Source organism: Lissotriton helveticus, chromosome 8 (assembly GCF_964261635.1).
Source record: "Lissotriton helveticus chromosome 8, aLisHel1.1, whole genome shotgun sequence".
In the NCBI taxonomy this organism is placed as follows: Eukaryota; Metazoa; Chordata; class Amphibia; order Caudata; family Salamandridae; genus Lissotriton; species Lissotriton helveticus.
The window spans coordinates 55,929,495-55,948,016 of NC_136069.1; the positions used below are offsets into that span (position 1 = coordinate 55,929,495).

General features: G+C 47.6%; 1 protein-coding gene across 1 annotated transcript in view; it reads right to left on the bottom strand.

Moving 5' to 3' along the window:
• The window catches only part of PTGFRN (prostaglandin F2 receptor inhibitor), a 443,807-nt gene extending 426,864 nt beyond the window's left edge, over positions 1-16,943 (bottom strand). Inside the window, exon 1 of the mRNA XM_078656608.1 lies at positions 16,652-16,943. Within this exon, the coding sequence (XP_078512734.1) occupies positions 16,652-16,697 (46 nt within the window). The 5' untranslated portion in view covers positions 16,698-16,943. The remainder of the gene's footprint in view (positions 1-16,651) is intronic.
• Between the last annotated feature and the right edge of the window lie 1,579 nt (positions 16,944-18,522).

Genomic DNA, 18,522 nt, shown 5'->3' on the forward strand with positions numbered 1-18,522 from the left:
ACAAAAGCAGACGTATACAGGTGGGAATTTCAGTATTTTGATTGTGATTTTAGGGAGCTTAAAATATAATTCAAAACAGCAGAGACAGCACTTTTGTTTCCCAGAACCTGCACGTAGGAGAAGGCGACTTTGTGATGTCTAGAGCTCAGTGCCTGGGGCAAGAAGGGTCTTCTTTGGCAGGAATAAAACGCGCAAAACAAAGTTAAGTGCAGCGTGCTTTTTTGGGCTGAGGCCTAACAGTGACAAGGGGGCAGGGCTGAAAACCAGCTGCCTTTGGGAAGGAAGGCGGTCAGGAAATATATAGTATTGAGTGGGAATCTTGTCAGGAGAACTTTATGTCTCACCTACAATTACTTGTAGGTTAAGTGCGGAGGTGCGTGTGCTGGTAGCCCCAGAGAACTCCCCTCTCCTAACAAATGTCCCTTAAACGCGCCCTTTGAATGTGTTGGAAGAAAGTTCTTTTGTTTGGGATGAAGGAATGCTAGATAGGGCAGCCAAGTTATGAAAAAATGCAGGAGCACCCAGACTTTCAAAACAATTTTTTTTTCAAGTTTTTATTTATTTATGTTTTGGAACTCATAACAGAGGTCCACATAAAAACACCAAACATTAGATTTTATACAATTATAACAAATGAGCATTTTGAGAGAACCAACTAATATATATCTAAAAAACTTTTTTAAAAAGTTAAAATTTTACAACAGAACCTCTCATTAGGCGGATTACAAATAGCATCTAAGAAAGCAGGGGCAGACAAGATACTTAGTCTTAAACAAATAGGTCTCAACCATTTAAGACGATGTTTTAGAGCCGGACATACAAATAATACATGCTTAACATCCTGATTTCGGTTATTACAAAAATTGCACATTACTGATGAGCCATACCATCTTGACAATAGATTATTTAAAGGGAGTAGGTCCTGCCTCAAAAGGAACAGAAAACGACGTACCCCATGTGAGAGATTCCAGGAAACATAAGGTTGAATAGTCCTAATTTGACAGGAATTAATAACTGGTAGGGGACCTCTCTTTGCAATGATAGCCTCCCTATCCATTACAAAACTTAGTTTCCATGAAGCCAGTTTTAGGGTGGATTTTAACTGGTATGCGGATAAAGAAAAAAGAGTTTAAGTGTTCAAGCCAAGGGAGATCTAGGCAATTATCCAAGTTCATACAAGCTTGCAAGATTAAGCTGCACAATTGGGCGTCCGGATTCTTCCCTATTCGCTGCCACAGTAAAGGGAAGGTCATTTAATATAATCTTCTAGATAATATAGGCAAACCTCGTCATGGCAAAATGACCAAGTTAGAGTGTGGGGTTGCCAATAGTCTTATCAACTTATTTTGTACAATCTGTAGAGCTTTACAGTTTGCACGTCCCCAAATATCTGCCCCAAAACCTGCAACCGATACACATTTACTTTTAAAAATGCAGAGCATTTCGCCTATTGGTTTGTGTCCTAGCTTTTTTGAAATTCTGAAAACTACATCAGTTGCACTTTGGAATTGCACACCTCTTACATTCAATAAAAATTTCAAGTTAAAATCAGAATCAATCAGGACACCTAGATACGTGAAGTGAAGTTTTTTTTGAAGGTTTTTTTTGTATGTCTTCGCCACCAGGTAGGGACTTCCTGGTCTTGATCAACTTTGGGCCGCGCTTCATGACATATGACGTGGTGCAGTGTGTTTTAGACCTAGGTTGTCCATAATATTATTAAAAACATCTAATATGGATTTAGGCCATCAGCTGTTCGGGCAATGAGAAAAGCACCATCTGCATAAAGTAACAGGAACTCTGATCTAGGTATGGTGCCAAAAGCTTTAAGTGGCACTTGCCGGTCGCGATGAGACCAAAGGCGCTGCCCGCGCCTCAAAACTGTCGTCGTTCTGGCCACCGTCACAAGGCTCTGCTCTCTGCAAAAGGCAGAGGCCAGGTGAAGGGGCATCTATATACCAGCTGGCCATTGCGGAGGCGGAAGTGACGTGTATCCAGCGCGACTACTACTTTCGGGTGACGGGAAATGCAATTGGCCGGCATGTCGCCGGATCGAGCCAGGGCCATGGTGGTCCCAGGTCATAAGCACTGCACCTCCTATGGGGGGCGCTCTGTCCAATTCTGACATTGACCATATACGCCATCACTCCTGACTGAGGGAGGGTACTTCCGGTTCTTAAAGGGACCATTGCTAAATGTTATGTTATTTGCACTTCTAGAGCGCACGGTTACCCCGGGGTGTCCTGGCGCTAAAGAGAAAAAAAGAGAAAAACACTTCTAGTTTCCCAGTAATAAGCAGGCTGGAATGTTATTCACTTTGTTGACACCTGCATCTGGTTTGAGACACGCTGTGACGTCACCAGTAACCAAGTGGCCCCTTTAGAGCCAACATAGTTGCTATATTACCTTTCTCCCACCTTACACATCCTCCTGTCCAATGCAAATTAATGCCATTATTAAATCAACTTGTTAATTTTTTATCTGGATCCATCCTACAAGCTTCCAAATGTTAATAACAGATTTGGAACTAGAGTCTACAAGAAACCTTAAATAGAACGTTCAACTTCATTTACGGGGCCCAGATCATAGGGGTACGTAGATGCAAGGAGATCTGGTGCACCTTATTTATTTAATTTATTTATAAAGTTTTGTAGAGCGTGATGGTGACCCTAGTGGGTATCAGAATGCTTTACATGACAGGGACAAGTGTAACATTTGATATGACAAAACACAAAAACCAGGAAATACTTTCCACCCATCAGATCCACTGTTAGATTCTGGGATATAAATCCAGCAAAAAATACTGGGATTGTAATCTTGCCCTAGCACAGTGTCAATGTCAGAATAAATAAAAATTGTCAGAATATAGAGGACAACATGGCTCCCATTAGCAAGTCAGATAGCTAAATCCCTATGGGTGTTTTGCAAGGTATGGGAGACTGCATGGATTTGAACTTGCTGCAAATGATGTGGTAAGATCAGAGAATTCAAAAGTAAACACTGGCCCACCGACCACAAAACAAGCCACAGACTGCCAAACAAAACACCCCATACACTGACCTGGCAGAGCAGCCCACCTGGCACTGCCAGACTGACTTATTGGCAGGGCCACCGAAATTATTTGACAGGAAAGCACCAACTTATGCAGCCAGGAAAGAAATTATGCTGCATAATTTGGAAATTGTTTTGCTATTACTACTTCATTATTTTGACATTTTTACACATGGTAACACTGTCTGGGCAAATATGTCATCTCATTAGTACCAATTGAACAACCAAATACAGAAAAAAGCAGCTCAAAGATGACCAGTTAATCTTTGCAAAAGCCCTTGCACTTTGCAGGAACCAACTTTGACACTTTTTTTTGTAAGTTTTGCTTTTTTTTTAGCTAGAAACAACTTTGTTTTGCTAAAATCCGCAGATTGCACAGCAGTTGATGAACTATGTAGCAAATGCAGCAAATCCATAATTATGTGAAAAAAATCTACCGCCACAGAATCGCATAATTCCAGCATATGGTTATCTGTTCTCAAAAAGAGGCACTGTACCGCTCAGACTATTCACCTTTTTTGTTTTTTTTGCCCCACCGGTAAGACTGCGCTTGGACTGCTACCAACAAAAAAATAAACAACCATGGCTTCAAGCAGGAGGTCACTGGTCAAGCTTTAACCAGACAGGGAAGAACAGGTTTAAGTGTAATTTTTACCCTTTTCTCACTTGATAGAGGGAGTAGACCAATCCTCAAACCCCAAAAAAAAACACTAGCATGAGAAGGAAGTAATAGAAACCAAATTCATAATATTGCTGTGTTTATTCTAAAGCCATTAATGTGAGAAGGTCCTTTGATATAAGAAATGAATTGATTTTTGTTAAGAAGTATGGTTGTATCTGCCTTTCTAACTTGTCTTTTTAACTATATTTGATTGTACTTTTATGTCTATCTTTTTTGACAGATTTTGAACTGAACATGTGCTGCTGACTACTTTTTAGGTCGAGCCCAGGCAGCGCGCATGTGCTGTCTACAAGACCTGTTGTTATCTCCTCTATCTTCTATTGGCATGCCCACGAATTGCCATTTGTTCATTGTTGTGCCAATTTGAAATACGGGTTTTTTATTGGTGCATTGGGTCTGATTCTCCCGCCTTAGTATGCTTGGGTCACGCCTAGGTAATTTCACTCATTGTTTGCTTGCGTTGGCCCTCCCAATACGTCCGCAGTTCCTCCTGGTCATCCTGATCTGCCTTTGTATTTTGTAGGATATCAACATTGTTTTAGTCTTTCAGGCCGTTTCACAGAGCAATGCTCTGCTCGGCACCTGCAAAGTGGCAATATCTGTCTGGTAGCTGTTGAGCTATGCCTATAGCTCCAACTCAAAACAAGCACTGGCGTTGCCAATAGGTCTCGCAGTAGGAAAGTTTGAGCTATTGGTCTTGTAAATGACAATTTTTTTTATTTATGTGTTGGTTTTGAAAATAGCTAAATTATTCGCTTTGTCATTTACAATGCCAATAGTTATAACTTCCACAAATGTGACACCTATAGTATTTGTAATGCAACATGTTTGTATTTACGTTACTTAGATGTATTGATATTACAAATTACAATGGCTTTTAATTGTTTTAAATAATTAATACTTAAATAAAAGTGATTTTAATTTATAATGGAAATAGCTTAAACTTTTGTAAATAACTTTTGTGAAGCATTTGCAGGGTGAATCAGTCCGGAGGAATGAGTTGAAGTTACTGCACCCCCGACGTTTAAAGCTCCTCAGTTACATTAAAACATGAAACTAGTTGCAAAAGTTAAAAAACATGTCCTTCTAGTCATAGGAAGCGTACAACTTCTGTATAAGCAAGGGATATTCGTTATTAGCAATCATCATTTAGCCCCTTGCGATTTTAAACCAAGTATAATAATATTGAAATCAACACTGCAAGTCCCATAATGCAACCTATTGCTGCTAAAAAGCTATCAGTCTGAACGTGTTGCATATATCATGGAGTCTCTTATCAGTTGCAGATGGGTGCCCCTTGCTGGTGGAGAGTTTGGAGGTGAAGGGGGCTCAGAAAGGTGAGCTCACTCCCCAACTGCAGTATCCTCCGGAACATGACTGCAGAATGCTCGCTTCAACTCGGAAGCACCAGTTATCAGCAGGATTCAGCCTCGGCTCCTCCAACCAGCGGCACGCGCACACACCCCACTTAGGTGCAGCTAAGCACCAATTCAAGTGACTGAGTCGCAGACGTGCAGGCGAACACAGAACTCCTCAGAGTCACATACTCACATTCTTTCAAGGCGGGTCTTTCCATAAGTTCAAAGATCCAAGTGAAAGAAGGTAAAGAAGAAGAAAGAAGTATATCATGGTGTTTCCAATAGTCGATTGTGCAAGTAAAATAATCCCGTGAATTTGAGATGAAAAGTGATGACACCGAAAAAATGTAAGTGGCAGAAAAAATTATCCGGAAACGAGACGTACAACGTGTGTAAAAAATACAAACCTAAGTGTGGTAGCGATTTTGCGCTAGTGAAACGATATTGAAACTAACATTGCCCAAAAGTAATAACAAATCGTAGTATTGTGAAAAGGAGAGTTTTAATGAACTGCTTTGCCAAAAAGTGATACCAAATCATGATAATGTCAAACAAGTAAACTTTAATGTCTACAAAATATGCATTATAACGCTGGGCTATTTCAAAGAGGAGAGGATAGACATGCCCGCTCTTTAGTTGCAACTTTACTTTATATTGCCAGGAAAGTGTCTGTTGTAATTTGAAAGTTAAAGGCTACACAAGAAAAAAAGCTGATGTGAAATAACATAGAATTTTAAAAACTAAATTCTCAGAGATGGGGAAGGAGCGGTCAGGCAAGGCACAAACAACACAGATGCAATAGCACCTACTAGCACTGAGAGGGGACATTGGAGAAGGAACGGATGAAGAGAATGGAGGAGAGGACAGGAGAGTAGCAAGGGGTGAAATAGCAAAGAGGGAAAAGTCTGGAAAAGAAGAGAGCTGATAGAGGCGAGAGTAGGAAAGAAAATAACAGAAGGGTGAGGTAGTGGTGAATGAAGGAGGGGTAAGAATAGAATGACTGAGTGAAAGGATGAGGGCGGAGTAGGGGGGACTGATGGTGAATGAAAGAGAGCGAGGGATGGGGTGGGGCGAGACATAATAAAGTAGGGAGAGTAAGAGAGGCAGAAAGTGAAGGCACGGGACGGCGCGAGGATGGCTGTGTCAGACAGTGAAGTGAAAAGCAGACACATGGAATGGCGGCGAATGGGAGGGGAGAGGAGACAGTAAATGGCAAAGGAAAGACGAATCGGGGACTGTGAGGAGTGGTGGGGGAAAACCACGAAGGAGACGCACGCACGGAGACAAAGTGAAACAATACGTACCTGATAATGCAGAGCGGCCGGGAAAGTGAAAGTACGGCCGGCCTGTGGCCGGCCATGAATAATTAGGAAACAAAGTAAAACAACACGTACCTGATAATGCAGAGCGGCCGGGAAACTGAAAGTACGGCCGGCCTGCGGCCGGCCATGAATAATTAGGGGAGGAGAAGCCGCACAGCGCACGCTGGGAGAATCCCTTTGATGTGCTGTGCGGCCGTGAATGCTCGTGCTTGTTTGTTCACGTGATTCACGTGAACTTAATGAAAATCGCAGCTCAAGAAGCCCTTGGTTTGACGAGGATTTCGAGCACTTGAATTCTCAATGCACTTGCGCGCATTGATAGGTCGCGAGACCTAAAAATGCAAGACCTATTGCATTTCTAATGCTTGTTTAAGTGGGGGGGGCAATTCCAATCTGAGGGGGGATACGGTTTACTATTGCTTTGTAGGGGGTGCGGCGAAGGGATTCAAGGGGATGTTACCTTAAGGCAGCAATACCCAACCTTTCATCCTATGTGGACCCCAAAAGAATCACTTTGACGCAGGGGACACCGGCCTACACAATCTGTACTACTTGATCCTCAAAACAAAAAATACAAGAACAAGTACACACAGGAATGTGGAATTCCCATTGCCTGACATTCTGGACATATTGCTTGGGGTAAAGCACAAGTTTTTATGTTTATTTTATCCACTGGACAAGTAGGCCCAAACCCCTGCAGTCGTAACCCTTTAGCCGCCAATTCATAAGACCGCTATATGGATTTGTGATCTGTGAAAGAGGAGTGTCTGCAATAAATACCTCAAAGTGGTTCATACTTGTGTATACGGTTCCCTGATGCAAAAGCCTTTCCATTTAGGGTCAGCAAACAAGGAAATGCAGAGAGTTGCAAGCTCAGCTTGCATTACTGAGAGTGATTCCAATGGAAAAATGCGTAAAGCTTTACAAAATGTATCAATTTGAGGTTACTTGTAGGGCTCCCAGAATGCTCCCCGGTCATATGCAAATACACAAGGAAGCCTGAAAGCACAATTGGTTTCAAATTTCAAAATAAAATGTGCACAACAAATGTTACTGCTTCCCAAAAATGTTTTGCAAAACTATTCTGCAGTTTTAAGTAGCTTTCTTCAAGTCATTTAGTAAAATGTGTTTGATGCAATCCAATTCTAAGAAAATGTAATAACAGAGCATGATTGAAAAACCATCTTGGGCAACATGAAAATAAATGAGGAGGCGAGTTCTTGAAGGAAGTCACAAAGTGCACCCACAGGTACGTGTTCTTCTACTGCTGCATATTTATGACTGGAATTTACAAGAATTTAGAGGCGGAGGCATGGAAACCACGCTCCCAGCAAACGTTCCTGAATTCGATTTTCAAATGAGCAAATGAGCAAATATACCCATGTAGAGCTGCTCAATATTTGCTCACGCGAAAACCTACTGAGCGATTACAAATTATTTTACTGCACCACCAACTCCCCCTTCCCACCCAGAGCAAGGATTTGCAATGCAATCGGTCTCGTCTTTGGGAACTTATATGTATTTAGCTATGCAGCACATTAGCCTGGGTGCTGAAACATCTACTGTTCTTTAACATGGAGGGAAAATAAGCACCAAACTGCGTGACACGCCAGGAATGGCAAAACATGGAGAGAAATATTGCCTTTCAGCGGGAAATGGCGTATTCCAAAGCTCTGTTTTTAATATAAAATCAGGGCCTTCGTTGGTCATATCACTAAAAATACAAGATTTGAAAAATAATATTGTCTACGGCTGCTCATAGAAGACCATTTCTATAGACAGGAATCTAGAGTATGATAAAGTGATTCTGGTATTTTACTGACCTCTGCTGGTCGTTTTCTATTAAGACAGTTAAATAGAGGCAGTTGAACTGAAAAAAAGTCCCTAAGCGGAAGCAGACAAGTCCTAGGGCTGATCTCCAGAGCCCACAAAGTACATACACATGTAAGTATATAAATGAGGTCTCGAATGCTCGACCTAAAAAAAGGAGTACTCCTGTCAAATATCCAACCTTTTCCAGTGTGAAAAGCGAACACTGTGGAGCGATCAAATACCCTTAAACATGCATTTGCAGGTATTTACAGAGTCACAGTGCGTCCAACCCTGGTAATATTGCTTTCCAACCTCTGTACGTAGATTTTTGAAAATATGTCGAAACTAGAGCCTTGCTAACGCCTAACCCCTGATACAATGAGCCATAGTGTAATCCGAGAGGTATTATCAGAGCTCCAATACAATATGAACGCAGCCATAATTTGTCACCTCGATACAGTGCACAAAAGGGATAAATTGAGTTCTTTTATAAGGACAGGTAGAGTTCTGAAGCATTGTGACCCTTTAACTAGCAGATACTTTATGAAATTCCACAACATTGATAAGCTAATTATGGGATTTTATTTAGAACAAAAAAAATAACACAAGAATCCATTCTTGAATGGAAAGTTGGACCTTTTCTAGATGTGCTTTTATTTCTAAAAGAGGAAGTGATGTGCTAGAAAGTGGTTCTTAACCAGTGGCGAGAGACTATTCAGAGGGTCCGTGTCTGCTTAGAAAAGGATACATTATTAACAGATTAATAAAGTGTTATAAATACAGAAGCGAAAGGTGAAGGAATTTCAAATCAGAGACTGAAAATTAAGTTGGTGACCTCAGATTGACCGAGTGAAACAGAACATAGTAACTGTTAACAATGAGTGACCTCAAATGAATTTAGAAAAGCTATAACTTTCCTATTACGGTTACAATTTAGAATTGTTCTGAATTTGTGAAGAAAATAAAAGATTTCACTATTTGTTTGATCAATGCTTATTTCTGTATATTTTGTGTATTGTTTCAAAACATTAAAATGCTTAGGCCAAGGTCCAGGGCTTCCATAATGATTCCGTGGGTAGAGGGGGTCCCATGGTTCCAATAATAACTCAGTGGGGGTCCCCGGGTTCAAGTAATGATCAAGTGGGGGTCCACAGAAGTTAAAAGGCTCAGAAACACCGTGCAGCTAGGCTACCATATGGTTTCTTTTTTGCTCCTATTGCACGCTGTCTGTTTTTCAGAGCAATGGAGACCCCCGTCCTCTCTCTAGATTCCGTCTGCTGAACGTGCACTGCTCCCAGAGCTTCACATGTGTATTTATAGCGCTAGATAGACCAGGAGGCATCAGAGCGCTTTACAAGACAGTAGTCTTTGAAACTCTTCAGTCTGACATTTTGCTACTTTAGGTATATCTCGTGTATATTAATGCTCTACCATCGTTGTTCTAACCGGTGGTGGACCCTCGAGGGGGCGTCGCGCGCCCCAGGGCTCGCAGACACCAGGTGAGGAGCCGCAGGTCACAGGTACTGTGGGCGATGACCCCGACGCTTCTATCAAGGACCACCGACCCCCAACAGACCACAATGCACCGGGAGGGGGAGGTCTTCCTGTCTGAGGGTCCCAGGTATGCTGTGACAGCTGTCCCTCCCCAGAGCCCCCCTCACTGCCGCTAGGGATTCTGGGTGTTCCCATACCCTGACAGGAGCAGCAGGGGACACATTCCCGCGAGGGCCTTAAAATAACACAGACGACCGCTCTAATCAGGCGCGTGCCCACCAGCCGCGCGGGGCATCCACGGCTCACCACCCACCACGGGCTGGCACTGGGAAGGCACTGCACAGACTGTACGTGCACCACTGACAGGTATGCACCATGCATGCACACTCTCCCACCGGAGCAGTGCACAGACTGTGCGCGCACCACTCTCCACTGACAGAGAGCAGTGCACACACTGTGCATGCACCATTAACAGACAGTCTGTGCACTTACAGCAGACCGTGCACAGACTGTGCGTGCACCACTCTCCACTGACAGAGAGCAGTGCACACACTGTGCATGCACCATTAACAGACAGTCTGTGCACTTACAGCAGACAGTGCACAGACTATGCGTGCACCACTCACTAACAGAAAGCAGTGCACACACAGTGCATGCACCACTCTCCCACCAACAGAGCAGTGCACAGACTGCATGCACCTCTTTAGCTAAACACAGCTCCTACAGCAGACAGTGCACAGACTGTGCGTGCACCACTCTCCACTGACAGAGCAGTGCACCGACTGCGCGTGCACCACTCTCCACTGACAGAGCAGTGCACAGACTGTGCGTGCATCACTCTCCACTGACAGAGCAGTGCACAGACTGTGCGTGCGCCACTCTCCACTGACAGAGCAGTGCACAGACTGTGCGCGCGCCACTCTCCACTGACAGAGCAGTGCACACACTGTGCATGCACCATTAACAGACAGTCTGTGCACTTACAGCAGACAGTGCACAGACTGTGCGTGCACCACTCACTAACAGAAAGCAGTGCACACACAGTGCATGCACCACTCTCCCACCAACAGAGCAGTGCACAGACTGTGCGCGCGCCACTCCCCACTGACAGAGAGCAGTGCACAGACTGTGCATGTACCATCAACAGACAGTCTGTGCACTTACAGCAGACCGTGCACAGACTGTGCGTGCATCACTCACTAACAGAAAGCAGTGCACACACAGTGAATGCACCACTCTCCCACCAACAGAGCAGTGCACAGACTGCATGCACCTCTTTAGCTAAACACAGCTCCTACAGCAGACAGTGCACAGACTGCGTGCACCACTCTCCACTGACAGAGCAGTGCACAGACTGTGCACGAACCGCTCTTCACTAGCAGAGAGCAGTGTGCACAGTGCACAGTGCATGCACCACTCTCCCACCAACAGAGCAGTGCATAGACTGCAAGCACCTCTCCCACTAGCTACACACAGCTCTTACAGCAGACAGTGCACAGACTGTGCATGCACCACTCTACCACTAACAGACAGCACAGTTCAGAGTGGGTAGTGCCAGTCAGAGAACATGCCAGGGCCCTGGTGAGCAGCCAAGGTTGGGGGGAGGAAGACCAAGAAGGATTATGGAGGTAAAACTGGACGGAGAGAATGGAGCAGTACTGGGAGGAGGGAATGGAGCAGTACTGGGAGGAGGGAATGGCAGAATATTACAGAGAATAATGAAATGAGAAGCAGTATCGGGAGGAGGGGATAGGGTAGAATGACTGGGAGGAAGGAATGGGGCAGTAGCACCGGAAGGAGGGAACAGAGCAGTACACCCGGGAGGAGGGAATGGGAATGCAGTACCAAGAAGAGGAAATGGGGCAGAATGACTGGGAGGAAGGGATAGGGCAGTAGTACCGGGAGGAGGGGATAGGGTAGAATGACTGGGAGGAAGGAGTTGGACATGTGTACCAGGATGAGGGAATAGGGCACAAAGTGGGAGGAAGGAACGGTGCAGTATCTGTGGGAGGAGGGATGGGGCAGCAGTACTGGGAGGAGGGAATAGGACAGTATAACCACCCATCCCACCTCCACCATCCTAGATTTATTTATTTATTTTATTTATAAAGTTTTATATAGCGCGAACTTGATCCCGAAGGATATCAGAGCGCTTTACAATTTGAGGCAAAGGTAACAGAGAAATATGACATTCCCCAAGAGTTAACTCAATTATGTTTTTAAAATATTATATGGATGCCCTGTAAGGTCAAAAATTAGCTCCATTGTTAGGGCCAGGATTTTGCCATGGGCGGCCCCTTCACCCAAGCATTACAGCCAACGTCCCAGTGCCAGAATTTTGCTAATACTGCTGTCCATGTACGATGGAGGACCCTTATCTCAAAGGTGGTCTCTAATTTGTCAAGGACCACATAATAAAGTGTACAAATCCGGTCATACAGTGGCTTACCAAAGTGACATTTAAATGTTACATGTTTCTGTGTAACCAACTTGAGAGCATGCCTTTTCAAATATTACTGTGTATAACTGAAGCTACACTTCCAAGTATAAAAGAAGGCACGCAGAGAAGGAATGATGCTCCATAAATAACATAGTTTAGTCTTCAGACCACGTTTGCATGGACTGGCAAATCACAGCTTCAAATCCTGACAGCCCTGACTTACATTTTCACCCTTCAAATCTATGTTCTCAATCAATTAAAAACCTGGTTCTTCCAGTGGGTCCCCCACCCACACACACACACTTGGTCGCCAGGGTAGCCACTGGGCAGCATGTACGCCCTACAAACTGTACCATAGCAGCAGTTCTGGAAGGAGGGGCTATAGTGAGGTACTGGAGAGTGGAATGGAGCAGAATTATGGGGGGCAAGAGGACTGGGGGGCAGTAACATTGGGGGAAGAAAATATTGGAGCGGCAGGATTTGGACAGGGGAAACAAGGTAGTGGAGGTGGGGCAGTAGGGCTGGGAGAGGGGGCAGTAGGGCTGGGAGAGGGGGCAGTAGGGCTGGGAGAGGGGGCAGTAGGGCTGGGAGAGGGGGCAGTAGGGCTGGGAGAGGGGGCAGTAGGGCTGGGAGAGGGGGCAGTAGGGCTGGGAGAGGGGGCAGTAGAGCTGGGAGAGGGGGCAGTAGAGCTGGGAGAGGGGGGAAGTAGAGCTGGGAGAGGGGGGCAGTAGAGCTGGGAGAGGGGGCAGTAGAGCTGGGAGAGGGGGCAGTAGGGCTGGGAGAGGCGACAGCCGGGATGGAATGGGGGGAGGAGGGGTGGGGTTGGTGCTGCATAGGTAGGAACATGTGGCAGTCGGTCTGAGCCTCCACTCCACCCCTCCTCCCCAGAATACCCCTTGGGTGTAAGACAGGCTCCCAGCCTGCCCTCGGGACGAGTCCCTGCGGCGGTAATGTGAGCCACACACCTGGCGGGCAAACAAACACCCGGCCGGACCCGCAGAGATATCAGAGGGTGGGGAGGGGTCACCACATCGTACCCCTCCCAATTGTAAACAAACACACGCCCCGACAGCCCGGGTTATCACAGGGGGCGGGGGTATCTCTACACCTCCCCCAAGTTTACACTGCACATGGCGCGATAGAAAATCGCATTAAATAAATAAATAAAAAAGGCTGTCTGGGTGATCACAGGGGGCGGGGGCGTATCACTACACCCCCTCCCCTGCACGCACAGTTTACCCACTCCACTCCCGCAGGGGGCCACTGCCGTGCATGGTCACCACAACAATATACCTGGGAAGTGAGGGCCCGCCCACCCAGGGGCACCGGAGCGTGCATTACAGCGCACTGAAGCTTCATCGGCGTGACTAAGCACCCCGGGACCGCCACAGCCTGGCAGGGACCCCTCCCCCAAGGGCACACCTGCCAGGGAGGGGCGGCCCAGGCAGAGTGGGAGGGCGCAGAGACGGAGGGGCGGTGTGTGTAAAGAAGGGGGGGGGGGGGAGAAGCAGGGACTCAAAATTGAAGAAAATGTGGTGAGGAGTGAATTACTACAGTGGGTAAAGAAGGCGGAAGTAGGTGGTGAAGGGGGAGGGGCGGGGTAAGGCAGGATTAAGAAAACAATGTAGGAATTATGGAAAGAAAGGGGAAAGAATGAGAAAGCAGAGAGGGAGGGGCTGAGGAGTGCGGGGGGAACTAAAAGCAGAAGAAACAGGAGGGAGTAGAAGGGAAAGTAAAAGGAAAGAGTGGATCGAGCAGAGTAAAGGAGTGAGTCAGAGGAGGCGGTTCGAGGAGGGGTAAAGGGTGTAAGCTTGGAGGGGATGAAGGCGAGTACAGAAGATATAAAATAAATGAGGGCGCAAGAGGCGGGTGTAAAGTGAGCTTTTATAAGTTGACTGATTGCTGGGGATAAAAAAGAGAAGAGTATGAAAGGGGTGAGTAATATTATAGAGGCAAAGAAGAGTAAACGTAATATTTGTAAAGCATATCTTCACCCCAGGGTATCTTGGCGCCGCATAACAGAGGTTTATTCTAATCCCCCTCAACGGCGCTCCTCGAAAGAATGTATTTGTATTTGCTATCGTACTGCGGGGTTTCCAAGCGCTTTATATAGGCAGGTATGAAAAAAACACCAGGTAGAAGTCGACCATGAGTTGGTTTAAGACGTAAAGCACATGTTTCCAATACATCGTGTTATACGAACACACGGGATTTGAGTACAAAGATATGTGTGTTGGGCAGGTGGGGGGGGGGGGCGGTTAAGTGCAGTGTTTGATGAATTATAGAGGATTTATCGACATTGGGAGGCTGATGAGCCGAGCGGCCCGCACGGTTTTGAGCCTGTCACCATGGGGTCTAACAGGGACCCCCACAGTCGGCACACACATTAGTTCGCTGAGCCCTCAAACCCACGGGAGGTAGAAGGAAGCAGAAAGGGTGATACTGGCGAGTGGATAGAGAAGGGGGCAGCAGAAAGGGGGGGGGGGCAGACGGCTGTGCAGAGGGAGGAGAGACGGGAGGGAGGAGAGGTGGAAGAGGTGAGAGGGGTGCTGCAGTGGAAGGAAGCACGAAGAGAGATAGTTATTAGCCACGGAGGGATTGACAGAGCCAAGAGATGGGGGAAGTCACAGTAATGAGTGAAGGCGAGGAGTGGCTGCCCGGGCATGAGAGGGTCAGTGTTAGCCCCAGTTCACCCCATACCCACCCAGGTTGGGTAGCATTCATTTAGTCACAGCTTCTTGCACAGCGCAGCAAGTCACCTCACAGCACTTTATTTCTATCCGTTTTGCTCGGGGTATTTATAGCGCCCAGAGGGACCACTTCTTGGAAGCATAGCAACGCCCGCGGCTTCTAGGCGCTGTGCACGAGATCTTCGAGAGGCTTTCAAAAGAGGAACAGGGGGGGGGGGGCGATAGAGCAATGTTCAGGACTTAACAGCAGCCCCATCCATTTCTGAAAACGCACGCCTTCTCCCTTCCTCGCATCACGCAGCTTTCCTCGCGCTGCCTGCAACTCCTCTCCGCACTATCCTGTGCATGTCTCTCCCCTCCCCATCCTCTACCTTTCACCCTGCTGCCCCTCCCCTCTTCTGTTGCATCTCTCCCTATGTTCTTTTTTAATCAGCCATTCTCACATATGGCACTCTGCACCAGTCCATCACAAGTGGCAAGCGCCTTGAAGCAGCTGCCTTCCGGGAGCGTAAGGTACACCAAACAACTCATCTACCAGAGCTAAGCACACTGAAGCCGTCTGCAGCGGGGGACATGGAGTAAGCACTATGCAGTCGTACAAGCGGCAGAAAGTGCCATACACATGCTGATAAGACACGATAAATGAGTCCGACTAGCGCACGAAAGCGCCATGAAGCAATTTATCACATGTTGCATTACAGAGTACCGATCTATCTGCGGTCGACACCATGTTGGGAAGAGACCACGTTTCCAGCCTTGGTCTTACATGTGACAGCCTCATACGTTCGGAAAGTTCATGCATCTTGCACTTTCCAGCTCCACCGAACCTCTAGCGCTTGGAGGAGCCCTTTATCTGGCATAAAGCACTGCACAGATTACCAACACAACACTATGACAGACCTGGTCTGCTTCCGTTCATCCTATAGTGCGTATAGGAGTGCTTTGAGGCGCCCTTTTATCGGCATAAAGCACTACACAATTTACCCACATTACACAATGACAACCGTGGTGTGCTTCCGTTCAGCCTACTGTGCTTACAAGAGTGAGGAATCAACTTATCGCCTGACACACAACACCACGAACAGAGGGGTCCAAGGCTAGCCAAGGAGGGAGTGGAGGGGGGTGTCCAAGTCTATCACAATGGGTGGGGGCAATCCTAATCTGGTTGAGCCCAAATCAATCCAAAGGGGAGGGGTAGGAGGGCAGTTCAAGTCTATCAATGGCTGGGTGCAAGTCAAGAAAATAAAGGGGGAGGGGAGTCGAAGCCAGAAAGGGGGTCAACACGGGGAGTTCCGAGTCTAACTTAAGATATCTTGGGGTCAACACTAGCAGAAAGGCAAGTGGATCTCATGCACGGTCTAACTAGATCAGAATTCAGAAATCTGTATTTGGGTTTAAGAACCCATAAACGATACATACACACATTATAATAAACACATTTATAGAAACATTTCAAAAGTTGATCAGAAAAAAAAGTCACATAGGGAAACGTATCAGGAAGGGTGTCCAACTCTATCAGAAGAGGGACTGGTGTCATGGGGTGGCCGAAGGTTCAAGTGTGTGTGTGTGGGGGGGGGGGCATTTAAAGTCTGTCCAGAGGAGAGGTACGAAGTCCATGGAGGGGCATCTACAGAAGCGCTTCGAAGCTTGATTCGTCTGCGAGGCTCTATATGATCAGTTTCTGGAGAGGGAACATTTTTAGGCGCCAGAAGTCCGGGGTCACGGAGTGAGAAAGGGGGGTGCAGCTTCCACCCCCACACATTTCACTCCCCCCCCGGGGGGGGATCTGCAGTTGTACTCACCGCACAGCCCCAGCAGTAGCAGCAGCGGGGCGGCCCCGGGCTCCATGCTCCGCTCCCCGGCTCTGCTCAGCCTCCTGCCCCGCGGGTGGGGGGGTCCTGGCTCCCCGGGGGGGTCCTCGTGTCCTGGGGCGGGGGGTGCAGCGCTCTCTGCTCCTCCCGCTCGCGCGCCCCGCACTCCTCGCACTGATTGTTCTGCTGAGCGGCGCGAGGCGCCTCCTCCCCGCGCCCGCCCGACCGCGCGGCAGCGCGAGCCCCGTCCCCGGCGCAGGGAGCCGCGGCGCGAGACCGCGCGCCAACCACAAACTTTACCCCGCAGCAGTAAAGCGTGGCGCGCCCGCCCGCGCCGGAATCCGATCCGTGCCCACAACTTCCTGCTTCTGTCAGGGACTCCCTCCTAGCACGAGATCAGGAAACCAGGAGCGGCTGGGATCACCACTGCCTACCACTTCTAAACACTGCCAGTCACTAGTACAGGAACTAGGGAGCAGCTGGGATACTCCACTGCCTGCCTCTAGTGACCACTTCTAAACACTGCCAGACACTCACAAGCACAGGACATGGAGAGCAGCTGGGACACACCACTTACTGCCTGGCACTAGCAACCACTTCTAAACACCGCCAGCCACTAACACACACAGGAAGTAGGGACCAGCTGGGACACACCACTTACTGCCTGGCACTAGCAACCACTTCTAAACACCGCCAGCCACTAACACACACAGGAAGTAGGGACCAGCTGGGACACACCACTTACTGCCTGGCACTAGCAACCACTTCTAAACACCGCCAGCCACTAACACACACAGGAAGTAGGGACCAGCTGGGACACACCACTTACTACCTGCCAATAGCAACCACTTCTAAACACCGCCAGCCACTAACACACACAGGAAGTAGGGACCAGCTGGGACACACCACTTACTGCCTAGCACTAGCAACCACTTCTAAACACCGCCAGCCACTAACACACACAGGAAGTAGGGGCCAGCTGGGACACACCACTTACTGCCTGGCACTAGCAACCACTTCTAAACACCGCCAGCCACTAACACACACAGGAAGTAGGGACCAGCTGGGACACACCACTTACTACCTGGCACTAGCAACCACTTCTAAACACCGCCAGCCACTAACACACACAGGAAGTAGGGACCAGCTGGGACACACCACTTACTGCCTGGCACTAGCAACCACTTCTAAACACCGCCAGCCACTAACACACACAGGAAGTAGGGACCAGCTGGGACACACCACTTACTGCCTGGCACTAGCAACCACTTCTAAACACCGCCAGCCACTAACACACACAGGAAGTAGGGACCAGCTGGGACACACCACTTACTACCTGCCCCTAGCAACCACTTCTAAACACCGCCAGCCACCAACACACACAGGAAGTAGGGACCAGCTGGGACACACCACTTACTGCCTGGCACTAGCAACCACTTCTAAACACCGCCAGCCACCAACACACACAGGAAGTAGGGACCAGCTGGGACACACCACTTACTGCCTGGCACTAGCAACCACTTCTAAACACCGCCAGCCACTAACACACACAGGAAGTAGGGACCAGCTGGGACACACCACTTACTACCTGCCAATAGCAACCACTTCTAAACACCGCCAGCCACTAACACACACAGGAAGTAGGGACCAGCTGGGACACACCACTTACTGCCTGGCACTAGCAACCACTTCTAAACACCGCCAGCCACTAACACACACAGGAAGTAGGGACCAGCTGGGACACACCACTTACTACCTGCCACTAGCAACCATTTCTAAACACCGCCAGCCACTAACACACACAGGAAGTAGGGACCAGCTGGGACACACCACTTACTGCCTGGCACTAGCAACCACTTCTA